Raw genomic sequence first — 22,500 nt, 5'->3', positions numbered from 1 at the left:
TCCCTTCCCAATGACGATACCAGAGTCACATAGAAAAGAACTTTACCCTACCTTGAAGAAAAACTGCTTTTCAAAACAACACTTCAAAATTCTTAGAATTTCAAATTTTATTTACAACTTTCACAACTTTTGATTCTCATCTTAAAAGATTACAAACTAAACTCATGTTGCATTATAACATGCAAACACGATACATGACTTAATTTCAAAACCACACACACACACACACACACACACACACACACACACACACACACACACACACACACACACACACACATCCTCATGAATCCAAATATCCGTTTCCTCCAACAATATTGCAATTGCATTTTGCACATGCTGCAGCTTTAGTACATAGGGGCAAAGCAGATAACACTACATAGAGGTGGCAACCACAAAAAAGTGGGTACATCATCAATCAAGCTTATGACAAACATGTGCATCCTGGACATAAGTTATCATATAATCAGTCAAACAATTACACCGGCAACATGCTTCACAACTGCAAGCGATCAATGATATGTGGATGGGAACAGTCATTTGTTCAGGTAACCATTATACGTCATGTGTATGTATACATGTATAGCACAAATGTGTCGGATAATAGTTGAAATATAAATACAAAGATCTGAATACAGTGAAACCCCCTTTTAAGACCCCCTAATTTAAGACCCCCTCCCTTTTAATACCCTCTTTTCTTGTTAAGACCTGATTTTTCACAGCTTCTTTTAGGTCTTAAAATGTGGGGTTCCACTGGACAGTAATAGATGCACATAGAGGGGTTCCACTGTACAAGTGAGCAATGTGCACTAACTGAGTTCAAGTTCTACTCGACGCAACATCTGAGCACAGTTAGATTCTTTCTTTCTTTGGTGTTTAACATCGTTTTCAACCACGAAGGTTATATCGCGACGGGGAAAGGGGGGAGATGGGATAGAGCCACTTGTCAATTGTTTCTTGTTCACAAAAGCACTAATCAAAAGTTTGCTCCAGGGGCTTGCAACGTAGTACAATGTATTACCTTACTGGGAGAATGCAAGTTTCCAGTACACAGTTAGATATTTCTCAAGAAAAAAAGGGAAGATTTCAGTGTAAGAGAAGTAACCCCTATTCATCAATGTCTTGTCAAAAGGATAGGCGTTGCAACCGCAGCTCTAAGTGACTGTGGCGAGGATGAACAAACTCCCCATCACGTTTTACAAGCCTGCCCTTTCCATGCCCCCTGCGCGACCTGACATGGCCAGAGAGGACAACTCCCGATGACAAACTTTGGGGAACTGTGGAAGACCTGCGCTGAACTAATGCGAGTTCATAAGATCAGCAGGTCTAAGATTATGAGGGACACAACAGTCAAACGCTGAAGAAGATGAAGAAGAAGAAGAATGTCTTGCTGTGAGTGCAATGCAAACAACAAGTTTTATATCTTATTATAATCATCAAAAAGCAGGGATGAACATTGGGGAAAAAACCCATCCAGGTTGACAGCAGGGTCGAGGGGCTGCAGTGCCCATAGCTCAAGCTGTGGGAGCGCAAGGGGCAAAACACCAACAAAATTAAGAGAGTTTTAGAGATTTTTGACACAATCTTTAGCCACTTACTGCAGGTAATGCAAAGGGGCTTCTCCTCTTTATAACGTTTAGGCAGTACTCAACTCAGTGACAAATAATAAATCCAGAAGCTTATCCAGAAACTACTTTCAAAATGCGGAAATCTGGATGGAAACTTCATACCACCAAAATGTTTAAAAGACAGGCTAGAAATGTACATTCATGTATAACATTGGCTGGATTTTGTGGGTTTTGAATTTTTTTGTTAAATGGACATGAATATACATGTACTTTGTAATAAACATAAATTCTTGTCTTGCTGGCTACCACTACCTTGCCCCCTAGCTCAGAAAGTTATTACATTTTGACAACAAATTACTCCCCCCCTCCCTCACACACTCTCCTTTTTCTCTGTGACACACACACATGCTCCCCCCTCCTTCTGTCTCTTTCCCTATGACACACACACACACACACACACACACACACACACACACACACACACACACACACACACATGTATACATGTACATGTATCTCATGGACATGTGATGTTACTTAAGCCTTAGGCACTGAATCCCTGGGAGAACGTAAACGCGATCCCTGCATGTAGTTAAAAAAAAAACAGGCTTTCTCATCTCGTCAAACGTTTACTATGGGTTTCCCTAGAAGAAATACAAGTTTTTTTAGAAAACAAACCACAGTACAGTGGAACACCCTCACCCCCTAATCTTTTAACTCATTGTCTCCCAGGTACAAATATATATCCGTACCCACTCATATGGTTCTATCTGACCAGGTACGGATATATCCGCTCCGACTGTTAGCTTCAGTCGCTTCCTGTAACGTCCATCTAACGCCTGCATTCCAGCGTGTTGATACATAGTTACTACACAGTTACTACAATTCTGAGTGACTGGTCTCGGCTAAAAAAAAACTTGGTCAACATAGGTGGGGTAGAAAGGGTTAAGACCACCCCTGCATCAAGGTCCTAGTGTTTTAGATAATCTGTTAATAATGCCTGTAAATTCTCCTCCATTTGAAGACTTTTAAAATATGATTTTGTTTTTGTTTTTTGTAGGTTTTCAAAGTGGTATTCCACTGCATCTGCACCTCAGAAAATGTTAGATGTGGTGCCTGTAATGTACATAGAGCAAAAACATGGACAATTATCTTAACAACAGGTAATTATGTCTCAAAACCTACAAGCTACTCCTCAATTTCCTTCTGTTTTGTGGTAATATATCTTAAATTCATGATTTCTCTTGGAAGAGTTAACTCAGTTTAATCAAAACTCTTGCATCTGATAAACTGGTGTGCGTTTGAAAACACACTGGAAAAATGTCTGTCACACGAGAAGGGAATAATCTACATACAAGTGGAAAAGAAAATACCGGTAAGCTGGGAAGGGAACCAGAAGGCCACAGATTGCTACTTCAGTAGAAAATAAATGAAGAGGTATACACAAAAACAATACACTTCAGCATGATTGTGATTCAAGGGTCTGGTATATGACTGTTCAAAATGGACTGAAACAATACTTGTTGTACAACAAAACTAAACAAACACAAATAGAAGTGACGATGCAGGTTACTGATCTAGGTTATGATAGAAGTGAAATTGACAAACCATATTTTACTACGGCAAAAAAATAAATAAAATCATTAAAAAAAATAACAAGGACTAGCTGAATCAACTGTACTTTAAAACTGTATTTTGAAGGAGGCCATGCTCATCAACAGAACAAATCATCAAAGCTACATTCCTTCTTGTGCAAGCGATCATTTCACCACTGCAGATGTCTTCTAAGGCCTAAAAAAAAAAATAGGTGTGGTTACGGTAACCCGACCTACCCTATTTTTAGGGGCCGACCCTATAACTTTTTATTACATTTGTCAAAAAAAAAATAATAAAACAAATAAAAAAAGTGCAGAAAACGCAATGAAAGCGAAAGCGCTCGAGTCGCACACTTATTTCCCTGTCAAGTAGGTTTAATTTGTACACATTAGAAAAAAAAGTTTAAAAAAAAAAAGTGATTGCCTGCCTTCCTACCCTATTTTTTTTGGCTATGTTACCTTAACCACACCTTTTTTTTTTTTGCCTAAGTATCAGGCTTATTCACACATGATGAAAACATTCCTCACCTTACACACTATGTGTACCAAATACTAACAGCATGTCTGTTTCCTATGCAGAGTGAGAATCTTTTGTTGAATTAATTGTCTTGGTGACACCTATGTCAATCTGTTAAATCATGTAAAAAACTAAAATACACCCTGCACAGAATTCAGCGACGCCATTGATTGTTGGTATGTGACCAAGTGAAAAGATGCTCTAACTTCATGTGAAGCACTGGACAGATCTGTGGCAGTGAACATGACTGTGTACGCGGGAAGGACAACGGCTTTTACACTTCATGAAAATCACAGTCCACACTTCAAAACGCACACGCTCAAGCCGCAGGAGATGCATATTCTGTACACACAGTACTTTTATGGTGATTAATATTCACAGCAGGTCCAGCTATTCACAAGTCTTTCAGCGCAGCTAGTTGATGCTCTATGTCGTTGTCTGATACACCGGCTTTCGAGGACTCTCCAACTTTCCCTCTGCCTGCTGAGGGGGCGTGCACCATCTGCAAACCAATGGGGGAAAAATTAACTCACAGAAATGAAAGGAGAGGGTGTTCTATGCACAAATCGATGTCACTGTGCAGCAACTTAGAAAAAAAATATCTGTTTTCGTTCATGAGAGAAGTAACAATTACAACTGTGATACTACTGTAAACTACCTTGTATACGCGGACACATGCACCAATTTCGCCCAAAAGTTGAGGGTGAGCGTTTACTAGGTACTATACCCTTTGCAGGAGCGGTTCCTTAGCTTGAATAACGATATTTTGGTCATTTGGCATAGAAGTGTTCAAAGGATGCGTTATTGCACAAAACTTTCCTCTCTCTTACTCTCTCTCTCACACTCACACACAGAGACGCACACACAGACACACACACACACAACGGCACACACACACACACACACACACACACACACACACACACTCACACACAGAGACGCACACACAGACACACACACACAACGGCACACACACACACACACAAGGAATTCTGCAAGCAAACCACAAAGATAATCTTGTTGCTTTAGTGTCTGTTAACCAGTTTATAACTTCAAACAAGCTTTGTTCCTGACGACACCCGTTCTTAGTCAAGAAATCAAAGAACACGTAAATCAACCTCTTCAGATATCACTTCCCGCCCAAGATGAAGCTTTTGTTTCTTATGTATTGTGATTCTCTAGCCACTCTAGAATCCTTTTTCTGTCCACTCCCCGAAACATTTCCAAGAAAGGGAAACAATTGAAAAAAAACAATAACAGCAGACTGAATAATCTTTTTTTTAATTTTCCTTGTCTACTCCACTGATCGAAACTGGGGGGTGGGCGTTTGCTAGGTACTGTACCCTGTGCACAAAATGTGACCGAAAGTAGGGGGATGGGCGTTTACTCGATACTGGGCGTATACAAGGTAGTTTATGGTATATGCTCTCTTTTGTTTGTTGTGACAAAAAAATGTGTGTGTGTGTGTGTGCGTGCGTGTGTGTGTGTGTGTGTGTGTATGTGTGTGTATGTGTGTGTGTGTGTGTGTATGTGTGTGTGTATGTGTGTATGTGTGTGTGTGTGTGTGTGTGGGTGTTTCTTTCCATTTAAAGGGAGAACGGAGGGGAAGGGGATTTATTTTTTTAATAATGATAATTCAACATCAACAAGCCATTTCTATTCAGTATTTTATCATGGTAACAAACAAACTCTCACTACCAAATTGATCTTTGCAGAGTTTTGATAACACAGAAGAGGGCCCCAAAGGGTTTAAAATCGTGATCGTGATTGGCGTTTTTTGACCTTTCTGTGACCGTGATTGCCGAAATTTCCATTTCTGTGATCGTGATGGGACTTTGCCCGTGATCCGTGATGACAAAAAAATCAAGTCTCGTGATCGTGATCGTCATTTGTTTTCGTGATCGTGATGGGCATTATTGCAAAGCATTTTATTTTCAACGTACATTTTTCACAGCTGTATCACTCTACGATCCTCTATTCGTCAAGGTGTTTGTGATCGTGAAAACAAAAATCAAGGTAACTGTGATCGTGAAAGCTAAAATTTCCCTTCCCGTGATCGTGATGATACCCCCCCTTTGGGGCCCTCATAGAAGGCACACACACACACACAATTGCAGCGATGTAAATTCTGATTGCAGTTTGGCAGAGACAACAAGTCGCGTAAGGCGAAATTACTACATTTAGTCAAGCTGTGGAACTCACAGAATGAAACTGAACGCACTGCATTTTTTCACAATGACCGTAGTCCGCCGCTCGTACAAAGGGCAGTGAAATTGACGAGCCTGTTTAGCGCGGTTGCGCTGTGCTGCATAGCATGCTTTTCTGTACCTCTCTTCGCTTTAACTTTCTGAGCGTGTTCTTAATCCAAACATATCATATCTATATGTTTTTTGAATCAGGAACAAGGAATAAGATGAAATTGTTTTTAAATGGATTTCGAAAATTTAATTTTAATCATAATTTTTATATTTTTAATTTTCAGTGCTTGTTTTTAATCCGAATATAACATATCTATATGTTTTTGGAATCAGAAAATGATGAAGAATAAGATAAACGTAATTTTGGATCGTTTTATAAACAAATAATTTTAATTACAATTTTTGGATTTTTAATGACCAAAGTCATTAATTAATTTTTAAGCCTCCAAGCTGAAATGCAATACCAAAGTCCGGCCTTCGTCAAAGATTACTTGGCCAAAATGTCAATCAATTTTATTGAAAAATGAGGGTGTGACAGTTCCGCCTCAACTTTTACAAAAAGCCGGATATGACGTCATCAAAGACGTTTATCGAAAAAATGAAAAAACCGTCTGGGGATATCATAACCAGGAACTCTCATGTAAAATTTCATAAAGATCAGTCCAGTAGTTTACTCTGAATCGCTCTACACACACACACGCACAGACACACACACACACATACACCACGACCCTCGTCTCGATTCCCCCTCTATGTTAAAACATTTAGTCAAAACTTGACTAAATGTAAAAAGAATATAATAACATACCTTGTCTGTGATCTCAATGCCGATCTCGTCCAACACCTGGTTGACAATAGCGTCTTGTTCCTCCTCGTCTCCAGAGTCGTCCAGGATGTCATCCAGGGTGTCGTTAACTGTAACAGAGAAAAATTAACCACAGTGAAATTTTACTTCAGTCAGGACTGCTCCTTCTAAATTCTATTCTTCTTCGTTCATGGGCTGAAACTCCCACGTTCACTCATGCATTTGCATGAGTGTTTTTTTTCCATGTGTATGACCGTTTTTACCCCGCCATTCAGGCAGCCATACGCTGCTTTCGAGAGAAGCATGCTGGGTATTTTCGTGTTTCTGTAACCCACCGAAATCTGACATGGATTACAGGATCTTTTCCGTGCGCACTTGGTCTTGTGCTTGCGTGTACACACAAAGGGGGATAAGCCACTAGCAGGTCTGCAAATAAGTAGTAGTAAAATTGATATTAAAAGTCCTACGTTTTTTTGCCATTAAGGACTTGAGTGTTTGTCCACTTAAAAAAATAAAATAAAAAATTAATTTTAAAAAAGGAGGGCAGGGGGTGAGGTTGAGATGATGATGCTCTGCAAACAAGTTGACCTGAGAGATTGATGTGGTGTGCTAGAAGTTGCATTCATTTCCATTTTTTTGCTAGTCTGTTTGCTTAATTTTCAAATGTAATTCAAAACTGCGTTTTGTTTCAGACAGTTTTCTTAATTTTCAAATGTAATTCAACACAGGCCAACACCATCAGAACCTATGTGAAGAAAAGTCAGGACTCAAAAAACAAGAAAAGTTTAAAATCATGGAACACTTATTCAAACCCAAGTACTAAACAGTTATGCACAACTACAACAAAACCAGAGAAATAAAATATTCATATCAGCAGGATTGTTATCAATTATATTTATACAAAAGATGTGAATCGGTTTGCCGAGCTAAATTCAAAACGCAAAGAGAAGATCTCCAGCTACATCACATCAATCCGGAAATGAAATTATCTCCCCTTGACCACAGGCCCAGCATCAAACAAAAAAGTCTACTTGCATAAGAAGAGCTAGAAAATCACTTTTATTTTTTTCACCAGTAAAAATACAATATGCGTGAGATATGTATCAAATAACAAACAGACTGGACTCCTACACAGAATGCAAATCTGTCAATTGTATGCAAAAAGAACTAGAAGCGTTACCTTATGTGAGCTACAACAAAAGAGTTGGTTGTACGTTTGATAATATGTGACCCTCCACCACGAAATGAGTCGCATGTCACCTCGCGCGGTTCTGCGCTAGGCTTAATGTGCTAGGCTTAATGTAAGTCCGGGGAGTGTCTGGTAACAGTGTGAGGGTCACCTTAGTCACAGGCTTATAACTCAAACAGTTTTCGCTCTTTTCTAAAACGGTTTTCACCACTCGATAGAGCAAAAAAAACTCTTTAGGAAAGTGTAAAAATATGAACATCATGCAAAGGTGACATGTGACTCATTCCGTGGTGGAGGGTCACATCTCTAAATGACTTTACTTACTCATTTCTTCGGTCATGCCCATCTTGGTGGATTCCTTCTCGAACTCCTGCATCACCTGCATGGTCTTCTGTGGATCCATCACCTTATTCATCTGGGTCATTGTCTGTAAGAGGGTTACAAAGATACATCAGTTAGCATGACCTGCATGGTCTTCTGTGGATCCATCACCTTATTCATCTGGGTCATTGTCTGAAAGAGGGTTACAAAGATACATCAGTTAGCATGACCTGCATGGTCTTCTGTAGATCCATCACCTTATTCATCTGGGTCATTGTCTGAAAGAGCGTTACAAAGATATATCAGTTAGCATGAGTTCGTGACACAGTATGAGAACAATTTGTTTTCACTCGCATACCTTGTTTTTAAATCAGCTTATGGCCTGCTTCAAACAAACCCTTCTGGGTTCAGTTCTCTCTCTGTCTCTTTTGCGTTCAAACCAAAGCTACCAGGAGTCCTCTTTCTATCTCAGACTGTCTGCCTCTCGCTCAGAATATTATATGTTTAGTATTTGTAAGGACAGGTTGTTACACAAGGTAATGTGCCTTAAACCTTTATCCTTGTAAAATGAAGTTTGTCCGTACGTTCGTTCTGTTAATCGCAATCATCTCTCTCTCTCTGGGCTGGATGTAAAAAAGCACCTGTTTGTTTATGTGATCATAATATACCCTTCCTAATAAAAAATGATCTTAACTCTCTATCCGGATGCTGGAATTATTAATAGTATCAACTATACCTCACTTTAACCTCATCCTTCTGGTTGTTGTACATAAACTGTTTCAGTCTCCTGTCATGTATTGTATGGCATGTATTGTATGGCATGTATTGTATGGCATATGGATGGGTTGTTTGTCTGTGCACAATAAACTATTCAGGATTCCCTTGCTTCACCTCTCTCACATGACTAAATAAAGGGAAGTAACAACCTTGAAAACACGAACAAAAAAATGTTACACATCAACTGCCTTACCTTTGTTGTTGTGCCCATTGCATTGGCCATTTTCATATTGGAATGCATCATCTGAAAGAAGAAAAACCATAATCAGCATTACATATATCACAATGAAACATCTCTTTTCCACAACCATCCTGACTTAACTTTTAAACAGAATGTTTGTGGTGATCAGGGCCCAGGTGCATGAAGCAAAACTGGGTGCCACCGAACTTTGTGGAAACAAGCCTCTGGGTGTGATTGGTTAAGGCCAACAACAAAAAATAGTCTGTTTACGGTAACCCGACCGACCCTATTTTTTTCGCGCGACCCTAGACTTTTTTTTGGCATTTGGGAAAAAAAAGCAGCAAAATAACGTAAAAATATGTTTTTTTGGGAAAAAAAAAATAAATAAATAAAAATCCCGACCTACCGACCCTATTTTTTTGGCCTATGTTACCGTAAACATACCTTTTTTTTTTGGGCCTAAAATCACAACAAATCTCAATTTCAATCAATCCGAAACCGCGACTGAATACCACCCAATTGGGGTGGCACCCACTTTCACCTCAGCCTAGGGTAGGTACACAAAAATATAGAGCACTCTATCAAAGGCTACAGAAGATGTGTGTGTTTCTTCCCGGGAACACGCAGTACACAGTTTGTTTGTTCGTTTATGGGCTGAAACTCCCACGGCTTTTACGTGTATGACCGTTTTTACCCCGCCATTTAGGCAGCCATACGCCGCTTTCGGAGGAAGCATGCTGGGTATTTTCGTGTTTCTATAACCCACCGAACTCTGACATGGATTACAGGATCTTTTTCGTGCGCACTTGGTCTTGTGCTTGCGTGTACACACGGGGGTGTTCGGACACCGAGGAGAGTCTGCACACAAAGTTGACTCGGAGAAATAAATCTCTCGCCGAACGTGGGGACGAACTCACGCTGACAGCGGCCAACTGGATACAAATCCAGCGCGCTACCGACTGAGCTACATCCCCGCCCGCAGTACACAGTCAAGCCCAAAACCTTTCTCCCCACAGCCATTTGTCCTGAGAATTCTTTTCCCCCAACCATTGCAACTTATTTCCCAACCCAAAGTTAAATTGACTATCAGTATCATTCTTTTCCTATCAGCTAAACTTTTTTAATTCAGGTCTTAAAAAGGAGGGACAGTCTAGTTAAAATGGGGTTAAATTAACAGAGGTTATGAACAGAAAGTCTACAAAAGCAAGGTCTTAAAAGAGGAGAGTTCTTAAATTGGGGGTCTTAACACTTTCGTGACGGGATGCGACTATATTAGTAATAACGCTGCAACGCCCACGGACGGGAAGCGACTATTTTAGTATTAGACATACAAGGTACACGACTCGTGATTGCTTCCCGGTTTTTGAAGCTTGCAGTAAATTGAGTTGTTTCCCTTGATACACGTGGTTTTCTCTTCCGGCTTGATCAAATTAATGCAGATTTGCGTGGTGTTTTCGAACAAAAAAAATGAATCGAAGGCGAGCCTTGTCACGGGAGGAGATTCTCCGGATGTTGGATCTTGAGGATCCTGTAGATCATGATACATCGTGTCGTTTTAGCCTCAAGAAAGCGATAATAGCAGTGATATTGAGGAAGAAACAGTCCCGTTGTTGCTAGTACGAGTCGGCAACTACACGTGGTAGGGGGTGATACTGCTAGACGAACATGTATCTCGGAATCGTGCAGGAGCTATGGGGGCGTGGCAGCACTGATAACAATGGATGGCTGGAGCCTTCAAATCCTTTTGGAATTGTTCATAGGTGGACAGTTGGTACTTTGTTGTGAAAATGTGACTTATATTCAATATGGATTACCTAGACATCATTTGGTGAGTGTTACAGTTTTGTTTCATTTGAGTCAGGATGCTGTGAGTGAATGCGTGATTTGCTTGTTTTTTTCTTTGTACTGTCTCCTTATTTCTGTGTACAATGTTAACAATATTTCAGCTAATTCATAGGTTTTACACCTTGTTTGGTTATAACATTATTAATAATACTTTCTGTTAAAAAATAACTTTTAAAAAAAGCAGTGGAAAATAAAACACACACAAAAAAACGTTAAAAAACACAAATTATCCCCCTTTCACCCCCCTTTCACCCCCCTTTGCTAAAACAAATCGCGTGACAAACTTATAAATAGCACGACTGAACGGGGCATCCATTTTTGAATTAGTACACAAAATTTGGTGGTGATTGGACTTAATTCAAGCTTGCTAGACAGATTTCTTTACAGTTACTGATTTTTGGGAAGTTTCTTGGTGGCAAGCTTGGGCAGGCAGGACGTTAACGCCGTGGCAGTGCTAGTCACAATAGTGTTAAGGCAAAAAGAAAAAAAAAGTCTGTTTACGGTATCCCGACCGACCCTATTTTTTCGCGCGACCCTAGACTTTTTTTGGGCATTTGGGAGAAAAAATAATTAAATAAAATTAAAAAAATCCCGACCTACCGACCCTATTTTGCCTATGTTACCATGAACAGACTTCTTTTTTTTTTTGCCTAAAAGGGGTTCCACTGTTTTAGGAGCACTAGCTGCTGCCAGTTTCATTCCCACAAATGTCTTCCTCTTCTGATTTAATTTAGAGAACTTTCTACTGAATGAAACTCCTGAAATCTAACCAACACCTTCCTCAAATGTCAGACAGAGCCTACCTAGCTTCAATTTTCTCAAATTTTTCAAACCACTGTGAACCCTGCTAATTCAAGTACACATGCTACCTGTTGAATCAGCTTCAAAGTCATTGAAAAGGCTCACAATCACACACACACACAAGTGTTCTCTCTGGCCTCCTTTACCTTTTGTTGATTTCCTATTGCTTGAATCTTGGAACCTGTTGCATAACTCTTTGTTTTCTGCTTCCTCAGAGCTAAAAGTTGTTTGGCTAGAATTGTTGCTGCCTGAAAAACAAGAAAGAAATCAGATGCTATGCAAACAAGGAAACTCAAAAAGTAGAGTGATAATCAGGGCATTCAAAACTCACAAAGGCAAGCAGAATCATTTCACAAAGTTAATCAACCCAATGCCTCCTGGTCAAGCGCCCAATACTAGTACATGTATCTACCGCTTAAGAACCCATTAGAGAGCGTGGAACGCAGGGAAAACATTGTCTATGCACCATGCTACCAAAACAGCATTTATCAGTTTCCTTTTTACCAACTCCTTGCGAGTTTTGTGTATTGATAATTTAATAAAACTTGTTGTGGTTACTTAGCAAAGATTATTTCGTTGATCCGTGATCATCACGAAAGCCTAGGTGTATTATTTACTATTAAGCTTACCTGCTTGTTGCCCTGTTTCGCTGCTTTTTTGATTTCCATTTCCTGAAGAAAAAAATCAAGCAAGATGAGTTAGTTGTTTATTGTCAGGTACATACTCCAGTGTGTAGTTTCCAGCCTAAGAAGACCTGGATTAAAAATATGCATGGGTCCAAATGTCCTTGTTCTGTCTTAGTAGGAAAATGTATTGTAATAAAAACTTCCTAATAGGCTAATAAGTAATATGTCATAACTAATGCACGGCTGACCGGCCAGGGGTCAGACAAATGGGTGATATCAATAAAGGATGCATTGACAAATCATGGACCAAAGAGGTGAAAGATGAAGGCCTGGGAAGAACTCTGATACTGTGATAGTGATACTCATCAGGGTTAAATTAGGATTCCTTGCAGCAACGATCGCAGGCCCACACTGGCCACAGTGCTAGCTGACAATGTGTTTTGACAGTCTGAGGTCAGGGGGGTTTGGCTTGAGGTCACATGAGTCTAGGAAAACATGCGTGCTTAGCTATCACGTTAAGCAGATGGCAGTGAATCGTACAAGCTTGGATGTGCATATTTTCAAAGAAAATGGTATCATATCGAGCGCACTGCTTAACAATTAAAATACACATCAGAGTTAGTTATGTACCGTGATCCAGGGTCTTACTCTTACCGAGTCTTAGCCAGTCAGCCATATGCAGTCGCTTGCTGCCTCACTATCTGGGGCGCAACTCCGCAACAGCACTTGAAAATTTTGACAAGAGTTTTTTCTGTACGTTGTCTATTAATTTCTTAAATTGTTTTTTCTAAATAAAAAATCTATGACCATATATATATATATATATATGATTGATTAAATATCTCACCAGTTTCTTTTCTTCTTTGTCCAGAGAACCTCTGTCTCTCTCAAGATCTCTCTGTTGCCTTTTGAGAATTCTGTCATTCTGTCGAATTTCCTCTGAAAAGGAATGATGAGTTTTTTAATTTCAGGGATCGAATTGAATGATCAACGTTACATTAAACATAAAGACTCTTTACACATCAGACATTCTTCCATGTTTCACATCATGTAAAACCTGAGGTACAGACTACAGTACATCCTAATGCCAAAGTTCACATAAGAATAGCTGATCCAAGAGGTTTAAAAATGTTCAAAAAAACCAGTTTGTCCGGGAGTTATAACTTACAACCTACATAAAATGATAAACACTGTATACAAACTCCACATGTATTAAGTACACATTTTGTACGTAATTTAAATTACACTGTCATAACAAACATGTTTACACTTTCAAATGTCATACCTCTTGATTCGACCAGTTGAGTTTTTACATGATGTTTGGCACCTGAAAGTACAAATCTACTAGTTCTAGTACTCAGTACTATTACTAGTAGAAATATACCGGCCTCTGCTTATAAAAAAAAATATTACAACTTACATGTGATGTGTACCACCAAAAAGTACATAATATTGAGCAACATTTGGTTTAAGCGTGTTTTTAATAATTTTTCTTGTATACACGTTTTAAACAGTAACAACATTAAGAACGTTAACAAGCAGGCTGCTTAGGCACAAAAACAAAATAGGTGTGGTTACGGTAACATAGCCACAAAAAAATAGGGTAGGAAGGTAGGCAATCACTTTTTTTTTTTTTTACTTTTTTTTCTAATGTGTTCAAATTAAACCTACTTGACAGGGAAATATAAGTGTGCGACTCGGGCGATTTCGCTTTCATTGCGTTTTCTGCACTCGGTTTTTTTGTTTTGTTTTTTTGTTGACAAATGTAATAAAAAGTTATGGGGTCGGCCCCTAAAAATAGGGTAGGTCGGGTTACCGTAACCACACCTATTTATTTTTTTTAGGCCTTATGGACACAATGAGCAACATTTCCAATACAACTGTCCATTAATATTTGTCAAGAAATAAACTTCAAACACCCCCTGCAGCAGGGTACGAATTTGAAGACAAAATTTCGATCTGAAGGAGGTGAACATAAAAGAAAACAAAGGTAGTGTTGTTAATGTAAGTGTAACTGTAGTGTAAGTGTTTACAACACTAACAGTACGCTGATTTGTCCCACAACAAAATTGAATGTGAAAACATCAGAACGCTTCAACAGTTCCAAATAAACACAGTCACTATTTTGAAGCTGTGTAATAATATGTTAATCCTTCGGAGCTGATTTCCCTACCGTCAAAGAACCTCTCGAGATGACTTCAGCAGGATTTCATCAACCAACTTACCAAGCCTTCAAGGTGGACTATTTCCTTATTCCTCTGAATCAGACACCATTACAATAGATTCATAACACTCACGCTCAACTGTTGGTTTCTTTTTGAAGAACCCTGCCATCTTGACAACTCCAACGTCTGCTCGCTTCTGAATTACAAGCGTATGACACAGAGGAACGTTCTTATTTTAGCAGAATGTTGTTGCTCATGTGAGATTGACGAATAACAGGAAGTTGACACACAGCGTCACGATTTCTCGGAGAGTTACCTTTTCTTGGAGAGAAGAGCACGAAGTTGTGTCCCTTGATCGGACTGCAAAAACTCACGATTAAGTTTCGAGTTTCAAGTATTATTAATCCTTTAACTCATGTTAAGGCAATGAGTACAGCTGCTTTAATACAAACAAAAGAAAGCTACAACTATAGTTAACAGTACAGTCAAATTTCAATTCTGAATTCAACTATAGGGCCTATATGTGTATGCGACCCGCTTTAATTCCGAACCGCTCAGCGGCCAGTCAGTGCAATGAAAGAATGTTCCTAAATCGAACTTTGGCATTTTCTTGCCTCCAGACATCAAATTGCAAAGCAAAATAACATCAATCGTCCCGAACTGAATTAATTTATGTTGAATATACTGGGAAGATTAGCACTGACTTTTGGACATTCAAACACACACACAAACCTGCCATCATCATTTTGTTTGCGTCTGTTGTTGTTTTTTGTGTGTTTTCACGGTGTTTTGTTTTGTTTGTTTGTTTGTTTGTTTTGATTCAGTGTTTGTGTTACCAAAGAATCGGAACATTCCTACTGGTAACGTGCTTTAAGATTAAGGTGCCACGACGGTGTGTGTGTGTGTGCAATGATATGTGTGTGTGTGTGCCGGTGTGTGTCACTGAGTCGTCAGTGTGCCGTGTGTGTGAGTGTGCCCCGCGGTGTGTGTGTGTGTGTGTATCTGTGTGTGTGTATGTGTGTGTATATCTGTGTGTGTGTATGTGCACTGTGTGTGTGTGTGGGCCGTGTGTGTGTGCAGTGTGTGTGTCTGTCTGTCCGACGTGCCAGTGTCACGGCTGCGCCGTCCGCACTGGCAATGACTGATCTGCCGTGTGCTTGTGTGTGCCGGTGTGTGTGTGTGTGTGTGTGTGTATGCCGTGTGTGTGTGTGTGTTTCTAGTGTGTGTGTGTGTGTGTTTCTAGTGTGTGTGTGTGTGTGTGCCGTGTGTGTGTGTGTGTGTGTGTGTGCGTGTATGCCGTGTGTGTGTGTGTCAGTGTGTGTGTGTGTGTGTGTGTGTGTAGCTGTCTGTTTTTGCCTCAGTGTGTGTGCAAGTGGCTGTGGCTGTGGCTGTGCATGTCCGCGTGTTTGGAAAAAAAACTTTGGGACAAAAAAGTGTTATAAGTTATCTACACGCACACACACACACGCGCGCGCGCGCAAGCACACGCACATCGTCGGCCATACACATTCATTATCATTAAATTTCTTTTTGAAGTTCTTCAAATATTGCAGTTTTAACAAAATCCACTCTTTTGGTGTATCAGCTTTTATAAATGCAAACAAAATGCATATGCACTTCACACAAAAACCACAGATCAATACTGGGAATTTATCAAGCGCAATTGGGTTGTTTCATAACAGAAACCCACGTGAACACAAACAACAATTATAAAACAGCAGTTGCGCAAATGGTAAACATTGTAAACAGTATTAACAATTTTAGGGGGAAAACGTATATAGTTCCTTCATAAAAAAAACCGAACTTCAAGTTAAAATTAGATGAGGCCTGATGTAGTCATACATTATACGACAGGTGTGATAGAATCAAATTAACCTTAAAATATTCAACGATTGTTAAATGTTTGAAGATCAAATTAAAGATGTCGGTTATTTTCCCCGAGTAGCGCCCTTCTGTCTCGCCTACTGTCTGGTATACGTAATGACTCGGTCGAGTTTATTTCATACAACAAAAACAAGACAAAACAAAACAAAATAAATCACACACAAGAGAACATCAAATCAACCAACAAACAACCAAAGAAACAAACTGTAATACCCTGATTATGTATTGCACAATGTGATGAGAGGAAACCATTGATGTTATACTTTTATAATAAATAATCAATATTGCACACACAAAAATGGCTCATACCCCCATCTTCATCCTTCTCAGCTCGATATTTATTCTAAAACAAATTGTTACAATTAATCCAACCATTTTGACTTCTCATTTCTGCTTCCTCAAGGTTTAATTGGTATCTAAGCGTCAGAGTCTACAGATCAGATCTCCGCCCCGCCTCGCGCCGCCTTCCCCCCGCCCCCCCCCCCCCCCCCCCCCCCCCCCACTACACGGCAAGTGGTCATGGTCGCTTGGCCTTTAGGGGTGTCATCACAGTACAGAGATTTGGATTATTATTCTCACCTCAAGACTGTCAGAGTATTTCTTCTATCTTACGCAATGTACGGTCTCAACTGATTTGAGTGATTGCACCTGAGTCAACTTTTCCGGCCGGCGGCCGTCCACACTTGCCGATATAGCTCATCGGCATCACAAGTATGCAATGTGACCCCTCTTTGCCGAGCGGGAAGCCATCTCTCTCTCTCTCTCTCTCTCTCTCTCTCTCTCTCTCTCTCTCTCTCTCTCTCTCTCTCTCTCTCTCTCTCTCTCTCTCTCTCTCTCTCTCTCTCTCTCACTTGCCGATATAGCTCATCGGCATCACAAGTATGCAATGTGACCCCTCTTTGCCGAGCGGGAAGCGCATCTCTCTCTCTCTCTCTCTCTCTCTCTCTCTCTCTCTCTCTCTCTCTCTCTCTCTCTCTCTCTTTCCAAACAGTTTTCAGTGAGGTAATATTTAGCCTTTATCGTGTCAAGGCTATGTCAGTACTGGCGGAGTTTTTAGTTTCATTAATCTATATAAAATCACGTTTTCCTGAATCGAAAGAGTCCCGTGGATTTCTTCACCTTGCTCTCCATTCCTGCTCGAATCACGGCTTCGAAAAGTGCGTCAGTACCTACACCCAACTTGGCAGAAGTTTCGTAATAACCAACGGCTTCTATTTTGGTTGCCGTGGCCAGTCCTTCGTCGTATTTTATCGTATTGATTGACGCAGGTTCTTTTTCGGCCATTTGTATTTCTGCCGCTTCGATGGGGTCGGTGTGCAAAACTTGAGTGCTGTGTGCATCCCGGAGATCTTTCTTGTTCCCAACCAGAAGGATGGGGATGTTTCCACAGAAGTACCTGATCTCCGGCACCCAGTTGAGCATGACGTTGTCCAGGCTGTCGGGGCTGTCGATGGAGAAGCAGACGATGGCAATGTCGGTGTCGTTGTAGGAGAAAGGTCGGAGTCGGTCGTAGTCTTCCTGCCCGGCTGTGTCGAACATGACTAGCTCCACCTGCAGAAAGACAAGGGTGGGTACAACGTGATTAATTTATCAGAATTTGTTATCTCAGTGACTTGGCCGACTTGACGGGCTTGACTGAGAAAACCCGAGCTACACTGAGGCTGAGATTCTGAGAAAAAGAAATTGATTTTAAATCCGTTTTAAGACTGAACTGCATAGATCATGATCTCACTTGAAGTCAAGGGTCTAACTTTAACAGTTTACTAAACAGTCCTTATAGTTGGATCAAAACAAACTAACAATATCAGTTATTTCATAAAGTATGCTTGGAGATTCGAGATAAACTGACCATCATCTAACAACAGACTGGACGACGTTAAATTTGGAGTGTTAATCACCATTTTGTTTCAAAAGACCATGATGACCATGGCGTCATTACCGTGCTCAGGGATGTTTTTGTTTGGTGTAGGCAGTTGTTAAAATGCCAAAACATTTCAAATCTCCAGAAACGTTGTCGTCATGTCGGCAGAATTCCCTAACCTTTTTCATGGTGGGGCAAAGATGACGTCAACTTTCTCAATACGCGAGACTTTTAATAACGATTTCGGAAAATTTGCCGAAGAAGTTAAATCCCTGCTACATCCTTGCAATATACTACGACTTCATGACTCTTCAGTATTGCATCACCCCGCCCGTACAGTATGACATTTAACTGGCCTGTCCAAGACCCAGGAAAAAAAAGAAGCCAGACGACAACGTAAACCATTTTAATGTTGCCTCTCATATAAATATACAGTCGAACCTGCCGGCATGGTGACCACCTCTCGATAACAAAAAACCTGCCCATTACAAGCACCTGACAGGATGCCCGTCAGTCGTGTTTCTTATTAATTCATCTTTCCATAGCGACCAATTTTGGACGGTTCTTTCGGTGGTCCATACACAAAAAATCAGATTCGACTGTATGTACTATATCGTACTCTTTCTTGCTTCCTCTTCGCATATATCCCCTATGTTTTCTCACCTGTTTCTCTTTGTAGTACACTGTCTTCGTCTCGACCTCAAAGACTGTGGGGATGTACTTGGTGAAGAACTCATCATAAGAAAAGCGGTACAGCAGGCAAGTCTTTCCGCAATCACCGTCTCCAACGACTACCAGCTTCAGCCTCTTGGGTCCTGTGTCCTCCTCTGTAGCAAACAGAAACGATAACAATAATTACAATAACGATAACAATCATTACAATAACGATAACAATCATTACACTAACGATAACAATCGTTACAATTTTGAAGCGATGAACGGTTGATAGAAAAGGATGACGTTAAGGTTTGGAGGAATAAATGATAGTTGCCCAATTATCTTCGTTAACATTTAAAGCAATGAATTGTTCAGCAACAAACTAACAGAAACAAAACTAAACAAAAACAAAAATGGACAAAGGGTCAAATGAAGCAGCTTAGTAACGTACAACTACTGAATTAGTTTATACTTCTCTAAGACTAAGCAACATTTTGATTTCAAACAGAACGTTTAGACTGGAACAAAAAGAACATTTACACTGGGAGAAATTAAATTTACCCTGACTGAGAAAAAAAAACCACCACGCAACGAAGATGATAAAACTACTGTAACGGTATTTCATCCAGAAACTGTGTCAAACATGATCAAATATGTTGCACACAGTCCTTTCGTCTTATCAAAACAATAAACATCCTGTGCCATGCTCTATTCTGATAAAGTCACTGAAAAGCAGTTTGAAATTTCTGGGAAACTACTCTTAATATATCAGTCTTGTGAACATCCTGGAGAAGAGGCTACATCAACACGTCTTGACCTCTTTATCATTTTTTTCTAATCACACCAACCCTTTTTCTCTGATTAGGCCAGTTTCGCTTTAACAAGAAAACTATTATCAAAAATGTGATGAAACTGCAAGCGCAATCAGCTTGTAACGAAAATAATGAACAATGAAATGGATGATGTAAAACTAAAGAAAAAGTATGACAAAAACAAACACAGTCATGACAGTACAGCAGTCACACATGAAGAAAAATACTAAGAATTGACAGCACTGAACACACACACACTCACACACACACACACACACACACACACACACACACACACACACACACACACACACACACACACACACACACACACACACACATTATGTTGGGGTGGGGGTGGGGGTGGTAGGTTAAAGCCAAGGAAAAACTTAAAGCATACAAATAAAGCGCAGGAAAGGTAAGATGTTCAGCTACACCTGAAAAAAATCAATCTTGCGCATGTATCCATGTATCCCCCCCCCCCACCCCCCCCCCCCCCCCCCCACCCCCACACCCCGAAACTAACAAAATTCTGACTTACCTTTTTCGCCACGCACACAACAGAGAAACATGATGACTCGAATGCAGAGTTACCGCTTTCTCTCCAGACTGAACAATAGAAAAATAACAGACCTGTGCCGTTTCTCGTCGATGCCTCTTGAAAGAATACAATCTTCGTATCTGCACAAAGTAGTTTTATGCAGAGAGCGACTGAGCTAAAAATACTACAGCGCTCCGATTGGATAACGCGCTCTGTGACTCAAATAGCGCACAGGTGGTCGCCAGAGCGAGAAAAAGGTTGCGAGGTATTTTTAGAACAGCGCTTTGGCCGAAAGGGGAATCTTACGCATAGCTCGGGAGAGCCTTTTTTTCTGAGATTTTGATTGTGTTTTGAAATGAATTTATGTTAAATATAGAATTTAGCAGCGAATACTTTTTGTATGGTAATTATAAAAGCGATATCATCGATGTTTGTTCGAACACATGTACACACACACACACACACACACACACACACACACACACACACACACACAATCTCTCTCTCTCTCTCTCTCTCTCTCTCTCTCTCTCTCTCTCTCTCTCTCTCGATGATTGTTAACGTATGCCAGTGCACTGACATTTTAGCATGCCCTGATTGTCAAATATAGCCTACCGGTAGCGCCCAGCTCTCTCTCTCTCTCTCTCTCTCTCTCTCTCTCTCTCTCTCTCTCTCTCTCTCTCTCTCTCTCTCTCTCTCTCTCTCTCTCTCTCTCGATGATTTTTCACTTATGCCAGTGCACTGACATTTTAGCTTGACTGATTGTCAAATATAGCGTACCGGCAGCGCCCATTTCATTGTTGTGTTATTAAAGTGTAATCGTAATTTGATTGTGCACTTTAAAAAACGCATATCGGGTATGTGTAATTCTTGCTGTTGTGTATTATGCCTACTTTGTCATGTTGTTATGTGATGAATTTGATTATTCTATATGAGTGATTGTGCATGGTATTTTCCAAATCTTAAACTGCTTTCATATATGAATTAAATATATGTATAAGCGTTTAATGTTTAAACGAGCGCTGTTAATCGCATTGTTTTGTAGTTCCGTATTGTACATTAATTCATCCTATCAGGATCGGTCACGGTAATTGGAGTTAAAGTAACAGAAAGTGACTCGAATTTGTGATTCAGACCAAATAATTTAGTATGTGTGAGGGTTGTTCTTTTACATTGTGTTATTATGAGGAATATAACTATTTTCGTTTTCTTGTATGTTCTAGTTTTTCTTTGAAAGTTATTTTTTCTTTCATTGATGGAATAAAAACTGAGGAACAATCGTCGATGCCATGGATGACTGCATTGAATTACAGGGTGCGAACCCGTTACATTTGAATATATGTGTTTTTTCGTGTGTGTGTGTGTGTGTGTGTGTGTGTGTGTGTGTGTGTGTGTCTGTGTGTGTGTCTGTCTGTCTGTCTGTCTCTGTCTGTGTCTGTGTCTGTGACTGTGTGTCTGTGTGTCTGGAGAAATCGAACCGGTGAAAGAGATAAAAACATATAAATTTACAAAGGTTGGTACATTATCAACCGTATTCACAAATGAGTATATATGCATTTTATTAATCTACCAGCTGCACACATTCAAAATATAAAGACACATAATTATTAGAATGTCCGATACAAGGCGTTTCTGTTTTTTCCCTTCTTATAAATATCTCTCTACAGGGCTCCCCACGGACGCCCGTTCTAGAGGGTCCCGGGACCCCCACTTTTAATGTTTAGAGGGTCCATGGACCCCCAATGCGGAGTTTTAGAGGGTCCCAAGAGTCCATGGTCCCCAAACTACCTGTGGTCATTGTCATGAAGTGGATTGTAGTGTGAATAAGGTGTTACTTTTCTGTATACGTGTTCTGCCCTATCTTATTACACTGACTTCAATCTTCACACTTAACACTCCAACACAGAATTTTGGGAGGATGCAGACTTATTATTTCCTCACACAAAATATAACACAATTCTTCACCTAAAGAAACAACATCAATACCAAACAACTTCTCGTCCACACCGTTCTTACAATCTCTCTACACTCACTCCACACACGGGATTAATGATATAAAGAAATTATTTCAATAATTAATTACTGCACAAGGTAAAGTGTTGACAGACACTCACGAGTTCGTAACACGGCTCACTATATGTCGTCATTTACACCTCC

General features: G+C 40.1%; 2 protein-coding genes across 2 annotated transcripts in view; both read right to left on the bottom strand.

Moving 5' to 3' along the window:
• Window positions 1–14,880, bottom strand: part of LOC138962115 (charged multivesicular body protein 2b-like) — a 14,961-nt gene extending 81 nt beyond the window's left edge. Inside the window, exons 1-8 of the mRNA XM_070333836.1 lie at window positions 14,721–14,880; window positions 13,271–13,362; window positions 12,427–12,468; window positions 11,944–12,045; window positions 9,164–9,214; window positions 8,197–8,299; window positions 6,687–6,793; window positions 1–4,182 (exon numbers count right to left, since the gene is read on the bottom strand). The exon at window positions 1–4,182 is cut by the window's left edge and continues 81 nt beyond it. Coding sequence (XP_070189937.1) covers window positions 4,075–4,182; window positions 6,687–6,793; window positions 8,197–8,299; window positions 9,164–9,214; window positions 11,944–12,045; window positions 12,427–12,468; window positions 13,271–13,362; window positions 14,721–14,757 — 642 coding nt within the window. The 5' untranslated portion in view covers window positions 14,758–14,880 and the 3' untranslated portion in view covers window positions 1–4,074. The remainder of the gene's footprint in view (window positions 4,183–6,686; window positions 6,794–8,196; window positions 8,300–9,163; window positions 9,215–11,943; window positions 12,046–12,426; window positions 12,469–13,270; window positions 13,363–14,720) is intronic.
• Window positions 14,881–16,949: 2,069 nt separating this feature from the next.
• Window positions 16,950–20,795, bottom strand: LOC138962114 (ras-like GTP-binding protein RHO). The gene is made up of 3 exons (XM_070333835.1): window positions 20,344–20,795; window positions 18,997–19,160; window positions 16,950–18,023 (listed from the first exon to the last, which is right to left on the bottom strand). Exons 1-3 carry the CDS (start codon window positions 20,372–20,374, stop codon window positions 17,550–17,552), a joined length of 669 nt encoding a protein of 222 aa, XP_070189936.1. The 5' UTR covers window positions 20,375–20,795; the 3' UTR covers window positions 16,950–17,549.
• Between the last annotated feature and the right edge of the window lie 1,705 nt (window positions 20,796–22,500).

Source organism: Littorina saxatilis, linkage group LG3 (genome assembly GCF_037325665.1).
Source record: "Littorina saxatilis isolate snail1 linkage group LG3, US_GU_Lsax_2.0, whole genome shotgun sequence".
Taxonomy (NCBI): Eukaryota; Metazoa; Mollusca; class Gastropoda; order Littorinimorpha; family Littorinidae; genus Littorina; species Littorina saxatilis.
This window is presented reverse-complemented; position numbering and strand designations above follow the sequence as displayed.

Excerpts from the sequence above, each read along its gene's own strand:
- LOC138962114 (XM_070333835.1), bottom strand. The coding sequence starts at position 20,374 with ATGTTTCTCTGTTGTGTGCGTGGCGAAAAAG. Across the intron at positions 19,161-20,343 it reads TTGTGTGCGTGGCGAAAAAG|AGGAGGACACAGGACCCAAG; the intron begins GTAAGTCAGAAT and ends TGTTTGCTACAG. Across the intron at positions 18,024-18,996 it reads TGTACTACAAAGAGAAACAG|GTGGAGCTAGTCATGTTCGA; the intron begins GTGAGAAAACAT and ends GTCTTTCTGCAG.